This window comes from Muntiacus reevesi, chromosome 11, assembly GCF_963930625.1.
Source record: "Muntiacus reevesi chromosome 11, mMunRee1.1, whole genome shotgun sequence".
Classification (NCBI taxonomy): Eukaryota; Metazoa; Chordata; class Mammalia; order Artiodactyla; family Cervidae; genus Muntiacus; species Muntiacus reevesi.
The window spans coordinates 68,455,175-68,472,400 of NC_089259.1; the positions used below are offsets into that span (position 1 = coordinate 68,455,175).

At 40.3% G+C, this 17,226-nt stretch overlaps 1 protein-coding gene across 1 annotated transcript in view; it reads right to left on the reverse strand.

The window, feature by feature from the left end:
• Window positions 1-680: 680 nt before the first annotated feature.
• The window catches only part of LOC136144515 (ATP-binding cassette sub-family C member 4-like), a 150,191-nt gene continuing 133,645 nt past the window's right edge, over window positions 681-17,226 (reverse strand). Inside the window, exons 30-31 of the mRNA XM_065902421.1 lie at window positions 10,049-10,183; window positions 681-814 (exon numbers count right to left, since the gene is read on the reverse strand). Coding sequence (XP_065758493.1) covers window positions 10,049-10,183 — 135 coding nt within the window. The 3' untranslated portion in view covers window positions 681-814. The remainder of the gene's footprint in view (window positions 815-10,048; window positions 10,184-17,226) is intronic.

A 17,226-nucleotide genomic window follows, 5' to 3' on the forward strand; every position in this document is an offset into this window, starting at 1 on the left:
ATTTGTAATGTAAAAAATAAAGTAAAATAAAATAAAATCCTCTATCTAGAAGACAGTCTAGCACACATCTGTCTTTCATTAGCAAATCCCCTAGAAGGGGTCCTATTTTAAGAAAGCATATTTTCTCTTCCTTCTCTTTTAGAACATATAATATTGTCCTTCTGTATTTAACCATATATCTGTTTTTTGTGTTACTTAAACTATAGTATATTATATGTTTTTCCTATCTGTAGTATTTTAACCAGAGGTCTTTTGGTGGAAAAATGGATCCTAGTCATGTTAAAGGAAGTGATGACACAAAACAGCAACTTCACACTGTCTTCAAGTAAACAGAATCCCTGATATAATTGAAAAGTAATATGTAATTCTGGAAACAGCAAAAAAAAAAAAAAAAAAATCTCTGACAACTCTGTCTCAAATCTTAGAAAATTAGTTTAGCTCCAGAGTCTCTCAAGACACAAAACCTGGGAGACAGCTTTTATTGGTGGCCTGTACCTCTGATTGGGATAAGAAAGTGAGTAATATAACATTTAAATAAACATAATAAATCCTTTTTCAAGAGCTTGAAATCATTGAATGAAGTTGGAGAACTATGTGTAAATATTTGTTGCTGGTGTAAAAAAAAGTAGAATATAGTTTAGGCAATATAGTTTAGGCAAAACCTGTTGGAAAAAACTTATGGTAGAATCACAAACTTATGGTAAAATCACAATGTTGACTCAAAAATTGTTAAGGCTGAGGGTTGTCCACTGGATAGATTCATAACCACAAGTTCACTGTGAGTAATATCTGGCTGTGTCCTTTTGAAGTACACCTGAGGGAAGAAAAGATGAAAACAACATGTTTAAAAGTTTTAAAGTCCTCCTCCTAAGGCAACACATTTCTAGGTTTTCTTCTTCATGTGAGGTAATCATATCACTATTGGAGGCACAGTTTTAAAAAACCAGGGCTGTATTTATTCTACGGAGGAAGCAGCCCCACTAAAACCCTCAGTGGGGCTGAATGTAATGCCAGATAACCTGTAGATCTACTAGATTTCTGGTCATTCTGATTCAAAGATATGCTTTATCACTACAGTAAACTGATAAGCAAAATCATTTTATTCCCTGAAATAAATTAAAAATAGAGTAACAAAGAGGATAGGAAAACTAGCATCTGAAAAGGGTCTGTCATTTTGGGACATAAAAGGAGCACAATAGATTTGGATGTTAATATCAGGTTGTTATCTTTATATTTCATAAACTCTGAATGACAGACACTGAAACACTAGCATATCTGTATGAAATATCCTGCCATTTAATTTATGCGGCAAAGCAGTTACAGGGCCTAAAGAAATGTGATCTGTGGATAGTGGGTCCCAAGAATGAAAAGAGAATCAAATGCTTTAACAATGACTCAACCAAGAGGCTTCTCTAAAACATAAGATGATACCCAATAATAGGACAGATTTCTGCCAGACCTTGGAGCTCTTGAATTCTACCAAATTATAGCTGAACTGGAAGAGATATAAGTTTTCTCAGTGTATAATCAGAACACAAAGTAAATGAAGTGCTGTCAAGTTCTACAATCATCAGTTTTTAGTAGCTGTATTGTATCTCGGTTCCTTACAGATGCACATAACAAAATAAAATAATGTCAGGGCTTGTGAAGTCTTATCTCTGAACATGTTTGGGTGAAAATTGACTTCAAATGTAACTCTTTTTCCTCAAAGAAGAATGTGAAGAGTTTTGTTTGAGTTTTTAAAACAGAAAATATACCATCTATCAGAGGCTGACTCATGTCACAAACTGGGTTGCTTAGACATATGATTCCAGATCTCTTTTATAAAACCTGACTGCAAGTGCATTTGTGGGTGCTGTAAACAAAATTATCATGACAGATTGAACTTCACACATGAAACAGAAAAGCACTAGGACACTTCACAGTAAGTGCACTTTCTTATTCTCTTGTTGCTAACATAACCTGCTAACCCCAAAACAGCTCTGCATATGAAATGCTATATATTTAAATGTCACTTAAGGAGAAAAATAAACCCTCCAAGAATGCTTGGGCCCACTGGCTGAAATCTGAGGCTATTTCCATTGTAATGGAAGCACTTTTAAAAAAAGCCTTTGGTGGGAGTGGGGGGTTGGTTAATTGAATATCATCACCCTCCTCCAAAAGCTAGACAGATTTTGTGATTATATATTTAAGTATTCTTTTGGTGAAACTAAAAACAGTTAAAGGAACAAAAGAAAATTCATTTCATTTTCTACTGCTTAATATTCGTTCCAAAATCATCTGGTTATTTTCTCCACAACCCTTCTCAATACAATTTTTTTATAAAGAAAATATTTTTTTTAGTAACTTTTAACTGAAAAGGACTTTGTTTCATGGTCTGAAATACCTGAATACTGCAAAAGATCTTCAGCAGTTGGGGACCCCTGATTTAAAGTCTCTAAAGTGACCTAGAAGAACTATAGGTATATTTGTTTTATTATTGGGAGGCAAGGTTTCTACCTACAGCCTTTTACAAAATGATCTCACTTTTATACCATTGAATACTCTATATTCTCAAAGCACTTAAGCATCTGCTCTCTCATCTGATCCCTGTGATAAATGTGAAGAAGACAGCAGGGCTGTAATCCTGCTCTACCTACAGGTGAGGACCTGAGGCTCAGAGACTCTGGGGGACACAAGGCCACGTGGATGCTAACTGCCTGCTCAATCTATCCAACTGGACCAGGCTCCTAGAGCTAGGATATGAGAATTTTATAACTTCTGAGCTGTATTAGGTGATTTCACGAATAGACAAGTGACACCTCTGTTACACACTGGGAACAAAGAAATTTCAAAAAGCCTCAACCTGAGCTACTTCATCACAGAACAGAATGGATGACAGGCATTTATTCTTGGAGCAGAACTGTGTCCACTCTGAAAGGCTGTTGCTGAACCACGAAAGACGCCTTGATTCTTGGCCTCCAGAGGAGAAGAATTCAATTTGGGGCCAGTGATGAGGCTTGATCACTCAGAGCTTTTGTTTAATATAGTTTTATTAAAGTATAAAAGAGATAGAGAAAGCTTCTGACAAAGACATCAGAAGGGGACAGAAAGAGTGCCCCCTGCTAGTCTTTAAGTGGAGGTTATATAGCTACTAGTAGTAGTAGTGTTAGTCGCTCAGTCGTGTCCAACTCTTTGTGACCACATGGACTGTGGCCCGCCAGGCTCCTCTGTCCATGGAATTCTTCAGGCAAGAATACTGGAGTGGATTGTCATTCCCTTCACCAGAGGATCTTTAGACCCAGGGATCTAACCCAGGTCTCCTGCACTGCAGGCAGATTCTTTACTGTCTGAACTATAGGGAAGATCCATATAGCTACTAGCAGCCTGCTAATTAGAGAAAGGAAATGTCTCAAAACTCAGAGAGTGGCACCAGGTCCCTCACGTACAACTTGCATTTTGACATAACATTGACACAAGGTGAGTTGTCCCTGGCCATAAAGTGATTAACATGAATCTCGAAGAAAGGCAGGTTTCTAAGCAAATACAGTTTCACTGACATAGCTTAAGAGAACATTTGCATGAGTAAAACATACTGGTTTGTCAAGTCAATTCTGAGTCTTAGGGGGAACCCACTTGAAGACAGAGTCTGGGGTAAATACATAGTTTATTAACATAGTTTAAGACAAACATTTTCAGAAGAAAAATGTGTTGGTTAGCTCAAGGTTTGAGAAAAGTTAAGTTCAGGTGAAACCAGGTATCTTTATGGCAACACAGAATTTTAAAATAAACTTCTTTTTAAATTTGATTCAGTTCAGTTCAGTCGCTCAGTCCTGTCCTACTCTTTGCATCCCCATGGACCACAGCATGCCAGGCTTCCCTGTCCATCACCAACTCCCAGAGCTTACTCAAACTCATGCCCATTGAGTCGCTGATGCCATCCAACCATCTCATCCTCTGCCATACCCTTCTCCTGCCTTCGATCATTCCCAGAATCAGGGCCTTTTCAAATAGGTCAGTTCCTTGCATCAGGAGGCCAAAATATTGGAGTTTCACCTTCAGCATCAGTCATTCCAATGAATATTAGGGCTGATTTCTTTTAGGATTGACTGGTTGGATTTCTTTGCTGTCCAAGGGACTTTGAAGAGTCTTCTACAACACCACAGTTCAAAAGCATCAATTCTTCAGCGCTCGGCTTTCTTTATGGTTCAATTCTCACATCCATACATGACTACTGGAAAAACCATACCTTTGACTAGATGGACCTTAGTTGGCAAAGCAATGTCTGCTTTTTAATATGCTGTCTAGGTTGGTCATAACTTTTCTTCCAAGGAGCAAGCATCTTTTAATTTCATGACTGCAGTCACCATCTTCAGTGATTTTGGAGCCTCCCCAAAATAGTGTCTCTCACTGTTTCCATTGTTTCCCTATCTATTTCCCATGAAGTGATGGGACAAGATGCCATGATCTTAGTTTTCTGAATTTAAGTTTTAAGCCAACTTTTTAGCTCTCCTCTTTCACTTTCATCAAGAGGCCCTATAGTTCTTTTTCACTTTCTGCCATAAGGGTGGTGTCATCTGCATATCTGAAGTTATTGATATTTCTCCCAGCAATCTTGATTCCAGCTTGCACTTCACCCAGTCCAGCATTTCTCATGATGCACTCTGCATATAAGTTAAATAAACTGGGTGACAATACACAGCCTTGATGTACTCCTTTCCTGATTTGGAACCAGCCTGTTGTTCCATGTCCAGTTTTTACTCTTGCTTCCTGACCTGCATACAGATTTCTCAGGAGGCAGGTCAGGTGGTCTGGTATTCCCATCACTTGAAGGATTTTCCACAGTTTGTTGTGATCCATAGAGTCAAAGGCTCTGGCATAGTCAATAAAGCAGAAGTGGATGCTTTCCTGGAACCCTCTTGCTTTTTCAATGATCCAATGGATGTTCGCAATTTGATCTCTGGTTCCTCTGCCTTTTCTAAATCCAGTTGCTTAAACATCTGTGAGTTCACAGTTCACATACTGTTGAAGCCTGACTTAGAGAATTTTGAGTATTACTTTGGTAGCATGTGAGATGAGTGCAATTGTGCTATAGTTTGAACATACTTTGCTATTGCCTTTCTTTGGGATTGGAATGAAAACTGACCTTTACCAGTCTTGTGGCCACTGTTGAGTTCTCCAAATTTTCTGGCATATTGAGTGTAGCACTTTCAGAGTATCATCTTTTAGGATGTGAAATAGCTCAACTGGAACTCCATCACCTCCACTAGCTTTGTTCAAAGTGATGCTTCCTAAGGCCCACTCCACTTCGCATTCCAGAATGTCTGGCTCTAGGTGAAAGTTCACACCATCGTGATTATCTGGGTCATGAAGATCTTTTTTGTATAGTTCTTCGTGTATTCTTGCCACCTCTTCTTAATATATTTTGCTTCTGTTAGGTCCATGCCATTTCTGTCCTTTATTTTACCCATCTTTACATGAAATGTTCCCTAGATAGCTCTAATTTTCTTGAAGCGATCTTTAGTCTTTCCCATTCTACTGCTTTCTTCAATATCTTTGCATTGATCACTGAGGAAGGATTTTTTATCCCACCTTGCTATTCTTTGGACTCTGCATTCAAATGGGTATATCTTTCCCTTTCTCCTTTGCCTTTAGCTTCTCTTCTTTTCTCAGTTATTTGTAAGGCCTCCTACAACAATCATTTTGCCTTTTTGCATTTCTTTTTAGCAGATATAAATTTGTATAGAGATGAGGAAAATATATTACACTAGTAGTTTGTTTCCTTCTGCAGCTTAAGAGAGAGATAAAAAATGTCTGACACTTGCAGCCTATTTCCTCCTTTTGGAGACCCCTGGCCTTCCTGCCTGTTAACCTCTCACCTCCAATTTTACATGTTGAAGTCCTAAACCCCATGGTTCCTCAGAACGTGGCTGTATTTAGAGACGGCGTCTTTAAAGAGGCAATAAAGTTAAAATGAAATCATACAGGTGGGTCCTAATCCAAAAGACTGGAGTTCTCATAAGAAGAGACCAGGGCGCAGGCTCACACAGAGGGAAGAGCATGTGAGACACAGAGGGAAGGTGGTGTCTACAAGACAAGGAGCGAGACCTCAGAGGAAACCAACCCTACAGACACCTGACCTCAGACTTCCAACCTCCAGGGCTGTGAGGATAGAAGTTTCTTTGTTTAAGTCACCTACTCTTTGGTTTTTCTATGGCAGCCCTAGCAAACTACTGCCCCCTTTAGCTTTATGTATCTAAAAAGTACTTTCTCCACTATTTCAAGGATCATCCAAAAGGGTCAATCAGACAGTGATCAGCTCACCTGAGCTGCAAGTTCAAGAAAATGTGATGTGGAGGCACCTTCTCCTAGATGTTGGGTTTTCTTTTCAGATGAATGAATTCTGTTCTATTAGAGTGAAAACTTTGTGACTCAGGTTAATCTTCCCGGTGTTATAGCTCTGAACAATACATTGATATCTGATGCTTGCACATTCAAAAAACTGATAATCTGACAGTTTATCCTCCTAAGAGGATGCAGAGTATGCAGAAGTAATGTCAAGATGGGATGAGAATTAAGAGATGTATTTATTTCTGTAGAGGTGACCTGAGCCAGTGGCAACACTGAAATCCAAGAGTGAGGTTCTGCCACCCTGTGAACTTTGGTGACTGGCCCTACCTTGGCTACCACCTGATAGGAGCAGTGTTCTCAAGTTCGACACAGAATGCAGTGCCTAGGACAGCACCCAGCCTCCCTCAGCAATTCCTCCTCTGTGCTTCCTGGACTAGCTCTGTGACCTTGGGTGAGTCCTGGACCCACTCTCCTCATCCATGACATGGGATAAAAATGGACAATTATGAGATTACATGAAATCATACATGTGAGAACTGTATAAAATAAATTATAAAGAACTACACAAATGTAACTTATTCTTAATATTTTTACAGTAGGTGCAGGATTGCAAGACCTGGAATCAAAAGATTTCTAATTCTATGACCTATGTCTGCTTCAGGATGTATCTTACACTTGATTTAAAATATTTACTAAAAGACCAAATTTATAATTCTGTGTCTGCTGCAAACTAGCTTAACACCAGTTATACACATAGGACCACCTTCCTTCTAAAGCACCTTAGCTTCCTCATCTGTACAAAGAGAAGGTTGAATCCTATTATCTTATTATCTGGACCAATCTAAAATTCTGTGTTCTATTTTGCATTACTCAATGTCATGATAATATAGTTTTAAAATGAAGATTTTGACATATAGGTGGGAACATCTCTTTTTGATGTGAAATGCCTCAGGTCAAAAAAGGGTTTGGGAGATCGATAGCCTGACTGTGACACACTCTAGTGGATAAAAGCACTCTGTGAATTTCAGGCATAAAAAAATACAGAGTTCCTTGTTCAGCTTCTCAATATTTGCGTACAATGTAAGTACTTATGAAAAGTTCATGATCTCATTTATTGCATTTTTCATTTTTAAGTGACTCTTTTTTATTTCTTCTAGGTCCTTGCTAAACATTTCTTGCATCTTCTCAATCCTTGTCTCCAGGCTATTTATCTGTAACTCCATTTTGTTTTCAAGATTTTGGATCATTTTTATTATCATTATTCTAAATTCTTTTTCAGGTAGATTCCCTATCTCCTCCTCTTTTGTTTGACTTGGTGGGCATTTTTCATGTTCCTTTACCTGCTGGATATTTCTCTGCCTTTTCATCTTGTTTAGATTGCTGTGTCTTGAGTGGCCTTTCCGTATTCTGGTGGTCTGTGGTTCCTTTTTATTGTGGAGGTTTCTCCCAGTGGGTGGGGTTGGACGATTGACTTGTCAAAGTTTCTTGGTTAGGGAAGCTTGCATCGGTGTTCTGTTGCGTGGAACCAGATTTCTTCTCTCTGGAGTGCAATGGAGTGTCCAGTAGTGAGTTTTGAGATGGGTCTATGTGTTAGGTGTAACTTTGGGCAGCCTGTGTGTTGACGCTCAGGGCTACATTCCTGCGTTGCTGGAGAATTTGCTTGGTATGTCTTGCTGTGGAACTTATTGGCTCTTGGGTGGTGATTGGTTTCAGTGTAGGTATGGAGGCTTTTGGATGATCTCTTATTACTTGATGTTCCCTGTAGTCAGGAGTTCTCTGGTGTTCTCAGGTTTTGGGCTTAAGTCTCCTGCCTCTGGCTTTCAGTCTTATTCTTCCAGTAGCCTCAAGGCTTCTCCAACTATACAGCACTGATAATAAAGCTTCTAGGTTAATGGTGAAAGGATTCTCCACAGTGAGGGACACTCAGAGACGTTCACAGAGTTACATGAAGAAGAGGAGAGGGAGGAAGGAGATAGAGATGAGCAGGAGGAGAAAAAGGGGGCCTCAAGAGGAGAGAGACAGATCTACGCAGCACTCTGTTCCCTAAGCGTTCTCTGTAGCCCAGAACACCCAGAGAGATTCACAGAATTGGATTGAGAAGAGATGGGGGAGCGAGGAAATAGAGGTGATCTGGGAGAGAAAATGGCAAGTCAAAAAGGGGAGAGAGTAATCATCACACTCCTGAGTAAAAATGGGTACTGAATATTGGATTCTTAAATGTCCAAAATTAATATCAAATACTGAAAAACAAAGATTAAAAATCTAGAGTAGAGGTTAGACTCTTAAAAATACAATATTAAAAACAAAAACACAAAGTACACTGGGAAGACCCAGAGAGGTGGGATGGAGAGGGAAGTGGGAGGGGGGATCGGGATGGGGAACACATGTAAATCCATGGCTGATTCATGTCAATGTATGGCAAAATCCACTACAATAAAAAAAAAAAGTTCAGAATACAAACTTCCTTGTCCCTAAACCTAAGCACAAACTCTAACTCTGCCAACTCTTCAGCCAGCTCTGGGACCCAGGAAGTCTCCTACCTGATGAGCAGCAGAAAGTCCTGCTCTGCATTTCCTCATTTCTATGGAAGATTGAGAGAAGACAGTACTTAAGATACTGGAACATGTTTTCTTTAAGACATTTTAAATATTACACAAATACTCTTATTCTATTTTCAAGTGAAAATCTGGGAAAGGCAGAAAAGTATAAAGAATGGAAAATACATCCATAATTTAACATCCAGAGATAAATTTTTTGTTGGGTAAGCCACATCCCACCCTGAGCCACACATGTTAAGGGGCAAGAACACCAGACCTTCCTTCCCTCTCTCTACCTTTCCATCAACCCCAAACCCACTCCCACCTGGTTCCAGAAAGACTTACAGATGGCTGCATGACAGTGGCTAAGTCTCCTAAAACAGACCTTGGTTACCACCTCACCTCTGTTAGGAAGATACCACATGACTTGACTGTTACTCACTGAGCCCCTTACTCACACCACACACAGTGCTTAGCGATTCACACACCTCGTCTCTGAGAAAGTGCTCTGTAACCTTCAGCACCATTCAGACTACAGTGTGAAGGTGTTTTGAGCTCTTGATTTATCCTGATGACAATTTCATCTTCTAGAAGGTAGAGGAAGTATGGGGGGGGGGCAGTGCAAATGGACTTAATTCTAAACTACAAAGAGTTAGGGAGAAAGTGATATCAGGTAAGAATTTTCTTTACAGATTAGGAAACAGAAGAGACCTACACCTTTCTCTAGAAGATCTTCCTAGAATCAAAATATTCCAAGTTTTTTCCCCTTCAACTCTCAAATTTCCTGGATACTGCTTGACAGAGCTTGTATCACAAATGTGCTGAGCACCAATCAGAATGAATGTAAAGGGTCTTCAGAATGAGAGTGGTCAGTGCTCCATGAGAATCTCAACCCAGAGTCTGAACATGTGGAAAGTCAAATCCAAAATCTGTCTCAGGCACAGGTTTGTGCACACAGAAGGGTTCACACCTCACAACCCCACCCCCAGCACTGCCACAGATTCTTAGCAGACCAGCCTTCAACCTGCCACAAGTTGTTAAGACCCAGTCAGGAAGCTTCCTTTCTGGTGGCTTCTAATTGAAAAGAGCACAGAGTGCTGTTCCCAGACCCTTGGTGGAGATCTTGTGAAGAGTGAACCCTGGAGGTGAATTTTAATTACAGCTTCCTGCATCAGGCTCACCTATTTTGCCCTTTTGGTGAGGACAGCAGCCTCCTCCTTGCCCAGCTGTTGCACCATCTTGTAAAATAGGCTGTCTTTATGTTTCAGCAAATCACGTGGCCAACTATATTCTTTCCGTGTCCCTGAATCCCAAACCTGTTAACGGCAGAAAGAAACCCATCAGCACACAATATCTCCCAGTAACATAACTCAGACAATATTTCATAAAGGGGCAGGTCAGGAAGAATTTGGGTAGTAGGACTGGTGGTATTTAAGTGGTTTGATTATTCTCTTTTACTAGGGAGACAAAGGCCTATTCCAACCATTCATTATTATATGGTTATAGGAAACGAAGAAAATGAACATTTTAGAATATTATTACTGGAACTGAATAGTCTATAGCATTTTATATTCTGCCCAGGGCATTTGGGGTTGTTATCATTAGTGAGTGCATTTAGCTCTCGGACTCTGACATTTGAGGGCTGTTTATACATAAACACAAAGTTGGGAAATGTCTTGGTTCAAGAAAATCAGACTGCATTTATCTAAAAAATAGGTTGACATCATACAAACCACAGGCAGTGTCCTGACAACAGATTAATCGTCAAGTTGATTTGACAATCTGAGCAATATTTGGGGGGGAAAAGTAAATGCTTCTTGAATTTCTTTAGGGCCCTGGATTATGTCAGCCCCTACTGGAAGGACTAACGCTGAAGCTGAAGCTCCATTAATTTGGCCACCTAATGGGAAGAGCTGACTCACTGCAAAAGACCCTGATGCTGGGAAAGATTGAAGGCAGGAGGAGAGGGGGACGACAGAGGATGAGATGGTTGGATGGCATCACCAATTCAATGATCATGAGTTTGAGCAAATTCCAGTAAGTAGTGAAGGACAAGGAAGTCTGGAGTGCTGCAGTCCATGAGGTTGCAAAGAGTTGGAAACTGAGAGACTTAGAGACTGAACAACAAGAGGGGCAGAATCCCTTGTACAAGAGGTTAAGATGCTTCTTGAAGTTGGCTGTGGCTGTAGTTTATTGTTATGAGAGTGGAAGGCTGGCAAAAAGAGATGCTATATAAGCAGCTTTTGCAGAACTGCTCTGTATAGAAGGAATTGCTAGAAATCCAGTTTTCTATTTGGATAAGACTATAAAAGCAAATAAGAAATTGAGCTCCAAATTGAAGCGATCACAGCCTGCACAGCACATGGGGCAGCCCAACCTGAACTGCCTAGGATCTGAATCTGTTTTCACAAATAACCTTTATTTGCTTCTTTCTCTTTCTTTCTTAAGCTGCCCGCCTTTCACCCCTTTTACTGCTCATGAACAAACCTGCTAATTGGAAACTGAAAGGGAGAGGAAGGGGCTCTAACTCTGCCTTTCTCCTTATGAGTGACCTTGGTTAATGGTTATGTAGGAGGGGAAGTACCTGAAAGAACTGACCCAAATAATAGAACTACAAGCACAGTTCTGATGTTAAGTGGGATTTAATTCTTCATTTGGGTCATATTTAGAGTAAATGTGCCTGAAGAAAATATGTGTCATGGGCTTACGGTGGCTCAGTGTAAACGAACCTGCCTGCCAGTGCAGGAGTCCCAGGTTTGCCCCCTGGTCCGGGAAGACCCCACGGGCTGTGGAGCAAGTAAGCTCATGCACTGCAACTACCGAGCGCACGCGTCACATCTGACGCTGAGCGCCCCGCGCCTGCGCGGACCACAGAAGCTCTGCGAGGAGAAGGCCGCGCGTCTGCCGCAACCAGAGGAAAGCCCACACGGCGACGGAGGCTCAGCATGGCCAGAAATAAACTAATAAAGTTATTTTTCTAAAAAAGAAGAGAATATGCTGGAACTCTAAACAAGACACAAGTTATTTTTTCCACACGTTGGTATTGCAGCTAATGTCATCCTTTTTATTTTATTGGAAACTGTTTTTAAGTCTCACAAAGGGCATATTCCTATTAAACTTTTGTTTATACTGTGAATCATTGTTAAGAACAGCTTTCTCAAGAGTCCAAGAATAATTGAATGTCTCATCCACATAATGAATTTTCTCCACATAATGAATTTTCTATATGCCAATTGGGCATGCCAATTTAGATACCCTGAATGTGCAATTTTACTTAAACATAGTGTAATAGAACATAACTGCTCCTCCTGATGTTGAAGAAGAAAAACTGCAGTTTTAAAACACAGGTCTCCAAATATCTATGTTCAATTAATCCATGAAATATTAGATAAGAATATATATTGAAGAAAAAACAGTCTCTTTGCTAGATAGTATGGGAAAGCTGCATACGTGGAAATGAATGGAATTAGAATACTCCCTCATACCACACATGAAAATAAACTCAAAATAGTTTAAAGACTGAAGATAAGACTGGGTACTATAAAACAAAAGGAAAACACAGGCAGAAAACTCTTTGACATAAATTGCAGCAATATTTTCTTAGATCAGTCTCCCAAAGCAAAAGAAATAAAAGCAAAAATAAGCTGGATCTAATTAAACTTAAAATGCAAGACTTGCGTTAGGGGCTACAAGAGCTAAGATGGGACACAGACTGAAAAATGGCTGGAAATAGAATTTTACCAACTTAACCTTTACATTTACTAGCTTGATCGAAGATTCTAGACATTTCAGAACAAATAAACATAAAGCAAGTCTAAATTCTCTTTATGTACAGAAAAATAGGTATAGTTTAAGATTGTTAACATCCCTTATAAGGATAACATTGCATAATTTCCCACTATATCCCCACCCTTTCTGTAATACAAGTTAAAGTATAAATTAAATCACACATTCAAATTGGTGTGATAATAATCCCTGAACCCCAGGATCTCTTCAGGAACCCCAACCTTGAATTATGTATCAAGCTCTAGTAGGTTAAGTAAAAACACATTATGTTGGACAAGAAGTGAGTTACATAAGCTCAATGAAGACATGTTTATCAAACCTGTTTATGTATAGATATTCCTGGTAGCTTTCTAGACATAAAAATTAAATAGACCCATTGTGAAATAACTTGATCCATTTCATTGGCAAGATGCCATCAGTGAAAAAGAGGAATGCAAGGAGAGGTGGGCGAGTGCACGGAGAGGTGGGGGGGCAGGAGAGGATGGAGGTAAAGCCTAATAAGAAATGATGACAATAGAGATAGAGTCCCACTTATGGACAAGTAGAGTTGCAAGGGGAAGATCTGTGTCACATCTCTGTTTCTGGTTGCCAGGTGATGACACAGGGACAGCTGTCCAAACTTGCATAGTGGGTCCCTCATTGGTAAAATGGGTGCCCATGATTTTCTCAGTAACTGCGCAACATGGCAAGAATTAACTCAAAATCCTTTCTTAGATCTTGAAATAATAAACTAGTCTCTCACCAGGTGGATGATGAAGGCTAGGTCATGGTTACCTCCACAGACACTTTCCCAAATCTGCTTCCTTTGCACATAAGCACTCCCCTCTTAAAGTATCTCTTCTCCCCAACTGTGCTTTCTACCTCTATGTTAGTTATTTTCCTTTGAAAACTTGAGTGAAATCTTTTGGAGTTTTTGAAGTTTTCTTTTCTGAAATATTCTAATTGAACTCATGTAGGCTTATGAAAGAAATGTTCCATGAAGGTGAAAAACAGAATTTAAGTAAAACTCTAGTTAGGCATGGACTGTTTTGTGCTTTCCAGGTGAGGATGCTACAACCATTTCTGGTTTTTATTTCTCTGAGGAAAATTCTACTAAGAAGAGGTTTGTGTTGAGGAAGAAATAAAAAAACATAAAATCATAAGATTGACTATAAACAAAAGAGGTGGAATCTGAGTTTCCTATCCCTGGTTTTGGTTCTTCATCATTCATTTCCAAAGAATTCTCTAACTGCAGACAGTGAAAATGTTGACCACAGACAACAATACTGCTAATGCAAATGCAGATTCTCACAAGCTTCTTTGTTCACGCTTCCAGGGAGAATTCAGGTGATATGAAGACTGCAGTGTGCAGGAGCTGGAGACAACAGCTGTGCTATTGGCTGCAGAAAAAGGAGGTCACAAGCACCCAGCTAATCCTGAAATGCATAGGAAGAATTCTCTAATGTAGAGACAGTGGTGAGTCTTAGGAGAAAAAGGATTTCTAATTTGTCTGTCTTGCTCCACTATTCTGGAGCAAATGAGGAAGATTAACTTAGTTGCTGTTATGACTTTTATGCCTAATCATAACTTAGATGCTGTTATGACATCGTTCAGTACAGTTCAGTTCAGTTCAGTTCAGCTCAGTCGCTCAGTCGTGCCCGACTCTTTGCAACCCCATGAAAAGCAGCATGCCAGGCCTCCCTGTCCATCACCAACTCCCGGAGTCCACCCAAACTCATGTCCATCAAGTTGGTGATGCCATCCAGCCATCTCATCCTCTGTCGTCCCCTTCTCCTCCTGCCCCCAATCCCTCCCAGCATCAGGGTATTTTCAGATGAGTCAACTCTTCACATGAGGTGCCCAAAGTATTGGAGTTTCAGCTTCAGCATCAGTCCTTCCAATGAACACCCAGGACTGATCTCCTTTAGGATGGACTGGTTGAATCTCCTTGCAGTCCAAGGGACTCTCAAGAGTCTTCTCCAACACCACAGTTCAAAAGCATCAATTCTTTGGCATTCAGTTTTCTTCACAGTCCAACTCTCACATCCATACATGACAAGATACTTAAAATTAAGATAATTTATTTGTAAAATAAAATTCTTGCAGTGACAGGACTTTACGGTAACAACAATGTTGGTTATGCCCTTCATCAGCATCTGTCACTTCCCCAGCCCCTCTCCCAGGCTGGCAACCTGCCCTGTGAAGCATCAGGCTTTGCAGCAGATTGACTTTATGTCCTTAAAGCTTTCAGAACAGACAATCACTTGATTTCCAGGAAGGAACTGGTACAGGCATCCCTCAGAACTATTGAGGGTTCAGTTTCAGAACACCAGAATATAGTGAATATTGCAGTAATGTGAGTCACATGAATTTTCTGGTTTTCCAGGGCATATAGAAGTTATGTTTACACTATACTATATCCAAGCATGTGTGCAATAGCATTATATCTGGGAAAAAAATGTATACAGACTTAACTTAAAAATAAGGTATTGCCAAAAAATATTAACCATCATCAGAGACTTCAGTAAGTCATAGTAGTAATATCAAAGATCATTGATGTTACAGATCACCAAAGGAACTGCAATGATAGTGAAAATGTTTGATATATTGTGAGAATTGCCAAAAGGTGACACAGAGACGTGGAATAAGCAGATACTGATGGAAAAATGATGCCTATAGACTCGCTCGATGCAGGTTTATGACAAGCTCCCAATTTGCAAAAACTGCAGTATCTGGGAAGCACAATAAAACAAGGTATGTCTATATTTCTAAAGCAAGCAATAAAAATAAGACTGCCTCAAAAATTGAAGGTTTGAGAAAGAACATTACTGATGATGTTTTTGCTGAATTGAAAGCTAACTGGTAATCAGAAGCTCTAGAATAACATGCAAGCTTTACACCTGGGGTGAATGGAGCACAGAGGACAATCCCCAACTCTGAAGCTGGGGGATGCCTGTCTCTTGGTGCCCTGAGGTCTAATCCTCTTATTCCTACCAGAGGAGTCAGCAACCACAAAAGACTGAGATGTAAACACAGGGCCAAGCTTACATCTCCTGGTGGGACCTCCCCATGACATCACTGATGACCTCAATCAGGGAACCTTAAACTGAAGGTCTCCCAACACAGGAGTGGGAAGAGCAGCTCTACAGTGAAGGGTAAGATCCTTTCCTGGAAACAAGGTCATTCATCACAAAGGTGACAGGCTCCAAACAGAACCCTTGCATTTCCTTTCTCCCTCCATCTTCCCCATTCACCCAGATGCTCTGTCTCTGCACCCAGAAACCAGCGTCAACCTCTCTCTGCCCTAGGATCCCATGTTCAATCCATCACACAGTCCACCTGGCTCCACTTCCTTATCTACCCCAAATCCTACCATCTCACCATTTCCACTGCAGGCACCTTAGACTAAGCCAACAGTCTAGAGAGGGCACATTCTAAGAGAGTGAAGATTGAATCTGGAGAACTGAAAGACCATCAGTGTGATTTTAGCTGTAAAGGAAGGAGGGAGAGCAGAGTGGGACAAAACTTGAAAGTTGGGGAGGGACAGGCAGTGTGCTGCTTCATGAAACTGCTGTAAAGATTTGTTCACAGACATTGACCAAGAGAGAAAAATCTGAGGTTATAGAAATTTATAACTTCCTTACCAGGAGATATTGGTAAGTAAAAGATGCTTGCTCCTTGGAAGAAAAGTTATGACAAACCTAGACAGTGTATTAAAAAGTAGAGACATTGCTTTGCTGACAAAGGCCCATATAGTCAAAGCTATGGTTTTCCCAGAAGTCATGTATAGATGTGAGAGTTGGACCATAAAGAAGGCTGGGTGCCAGTCTAAGAATTGATGCTTTTGAACTGTGGTGCTAGAGGAGACTCTTGAGAGTTCCCTGGACTGCAGGAGATCAAACCAGTCAATCCCAAAGGAAATCAACCCTGAATATTCATTGGAAGGACTGATGCTGCAGCTGAAGCCCCAATAATTTGGCCACCTGATGCAAAGAGCCAACTCACTGGAAAAGGCCCTGATGATGGGAAAGATTGAAGGCAGGAGGAGAAGGGGACGACAGAAGGTGAGATGGTTGGATGGGGTCACTGACTCAATGGACATGAGTTTGAGTGAGCTCTGGGAGATAGTGAAAGACAGGGAACCCTGGCATGCTGCAGTCCATGGGGCTGCAAAGAGTTGGACATGACTGAGTGACTGAATAAGAAACCAGTAAGTAAAGCATTTAAAAAATGAACGCATTTTGATAATAACAACAAAGCTGACTGGTTCAGAGGATATAGATATTCACACCTGGAGATCAGGTGCTGAGTGATAACACTTTAGGACCGACCAGGTGACATGTCCTCCAAATTCTCTCCTTCAGTTTCCCTAACCAACCACACATTTCAAGCTGACAGTATTTCTAAGAATTAGATGATAAAACAAATCTGCTACCATGAATGTCATAAATCCTATAATACCAAAAACCTAAAATAATCTTCAGGGTATATTTAGGAACAAAGAATTTAATTGAACAAAGCCTTAATTGAGCTGGAGATCAAGTCACCTTTCTGCTGCTATGTCTAAAACCTGACAAAGGGCTTGAAGCAGGTA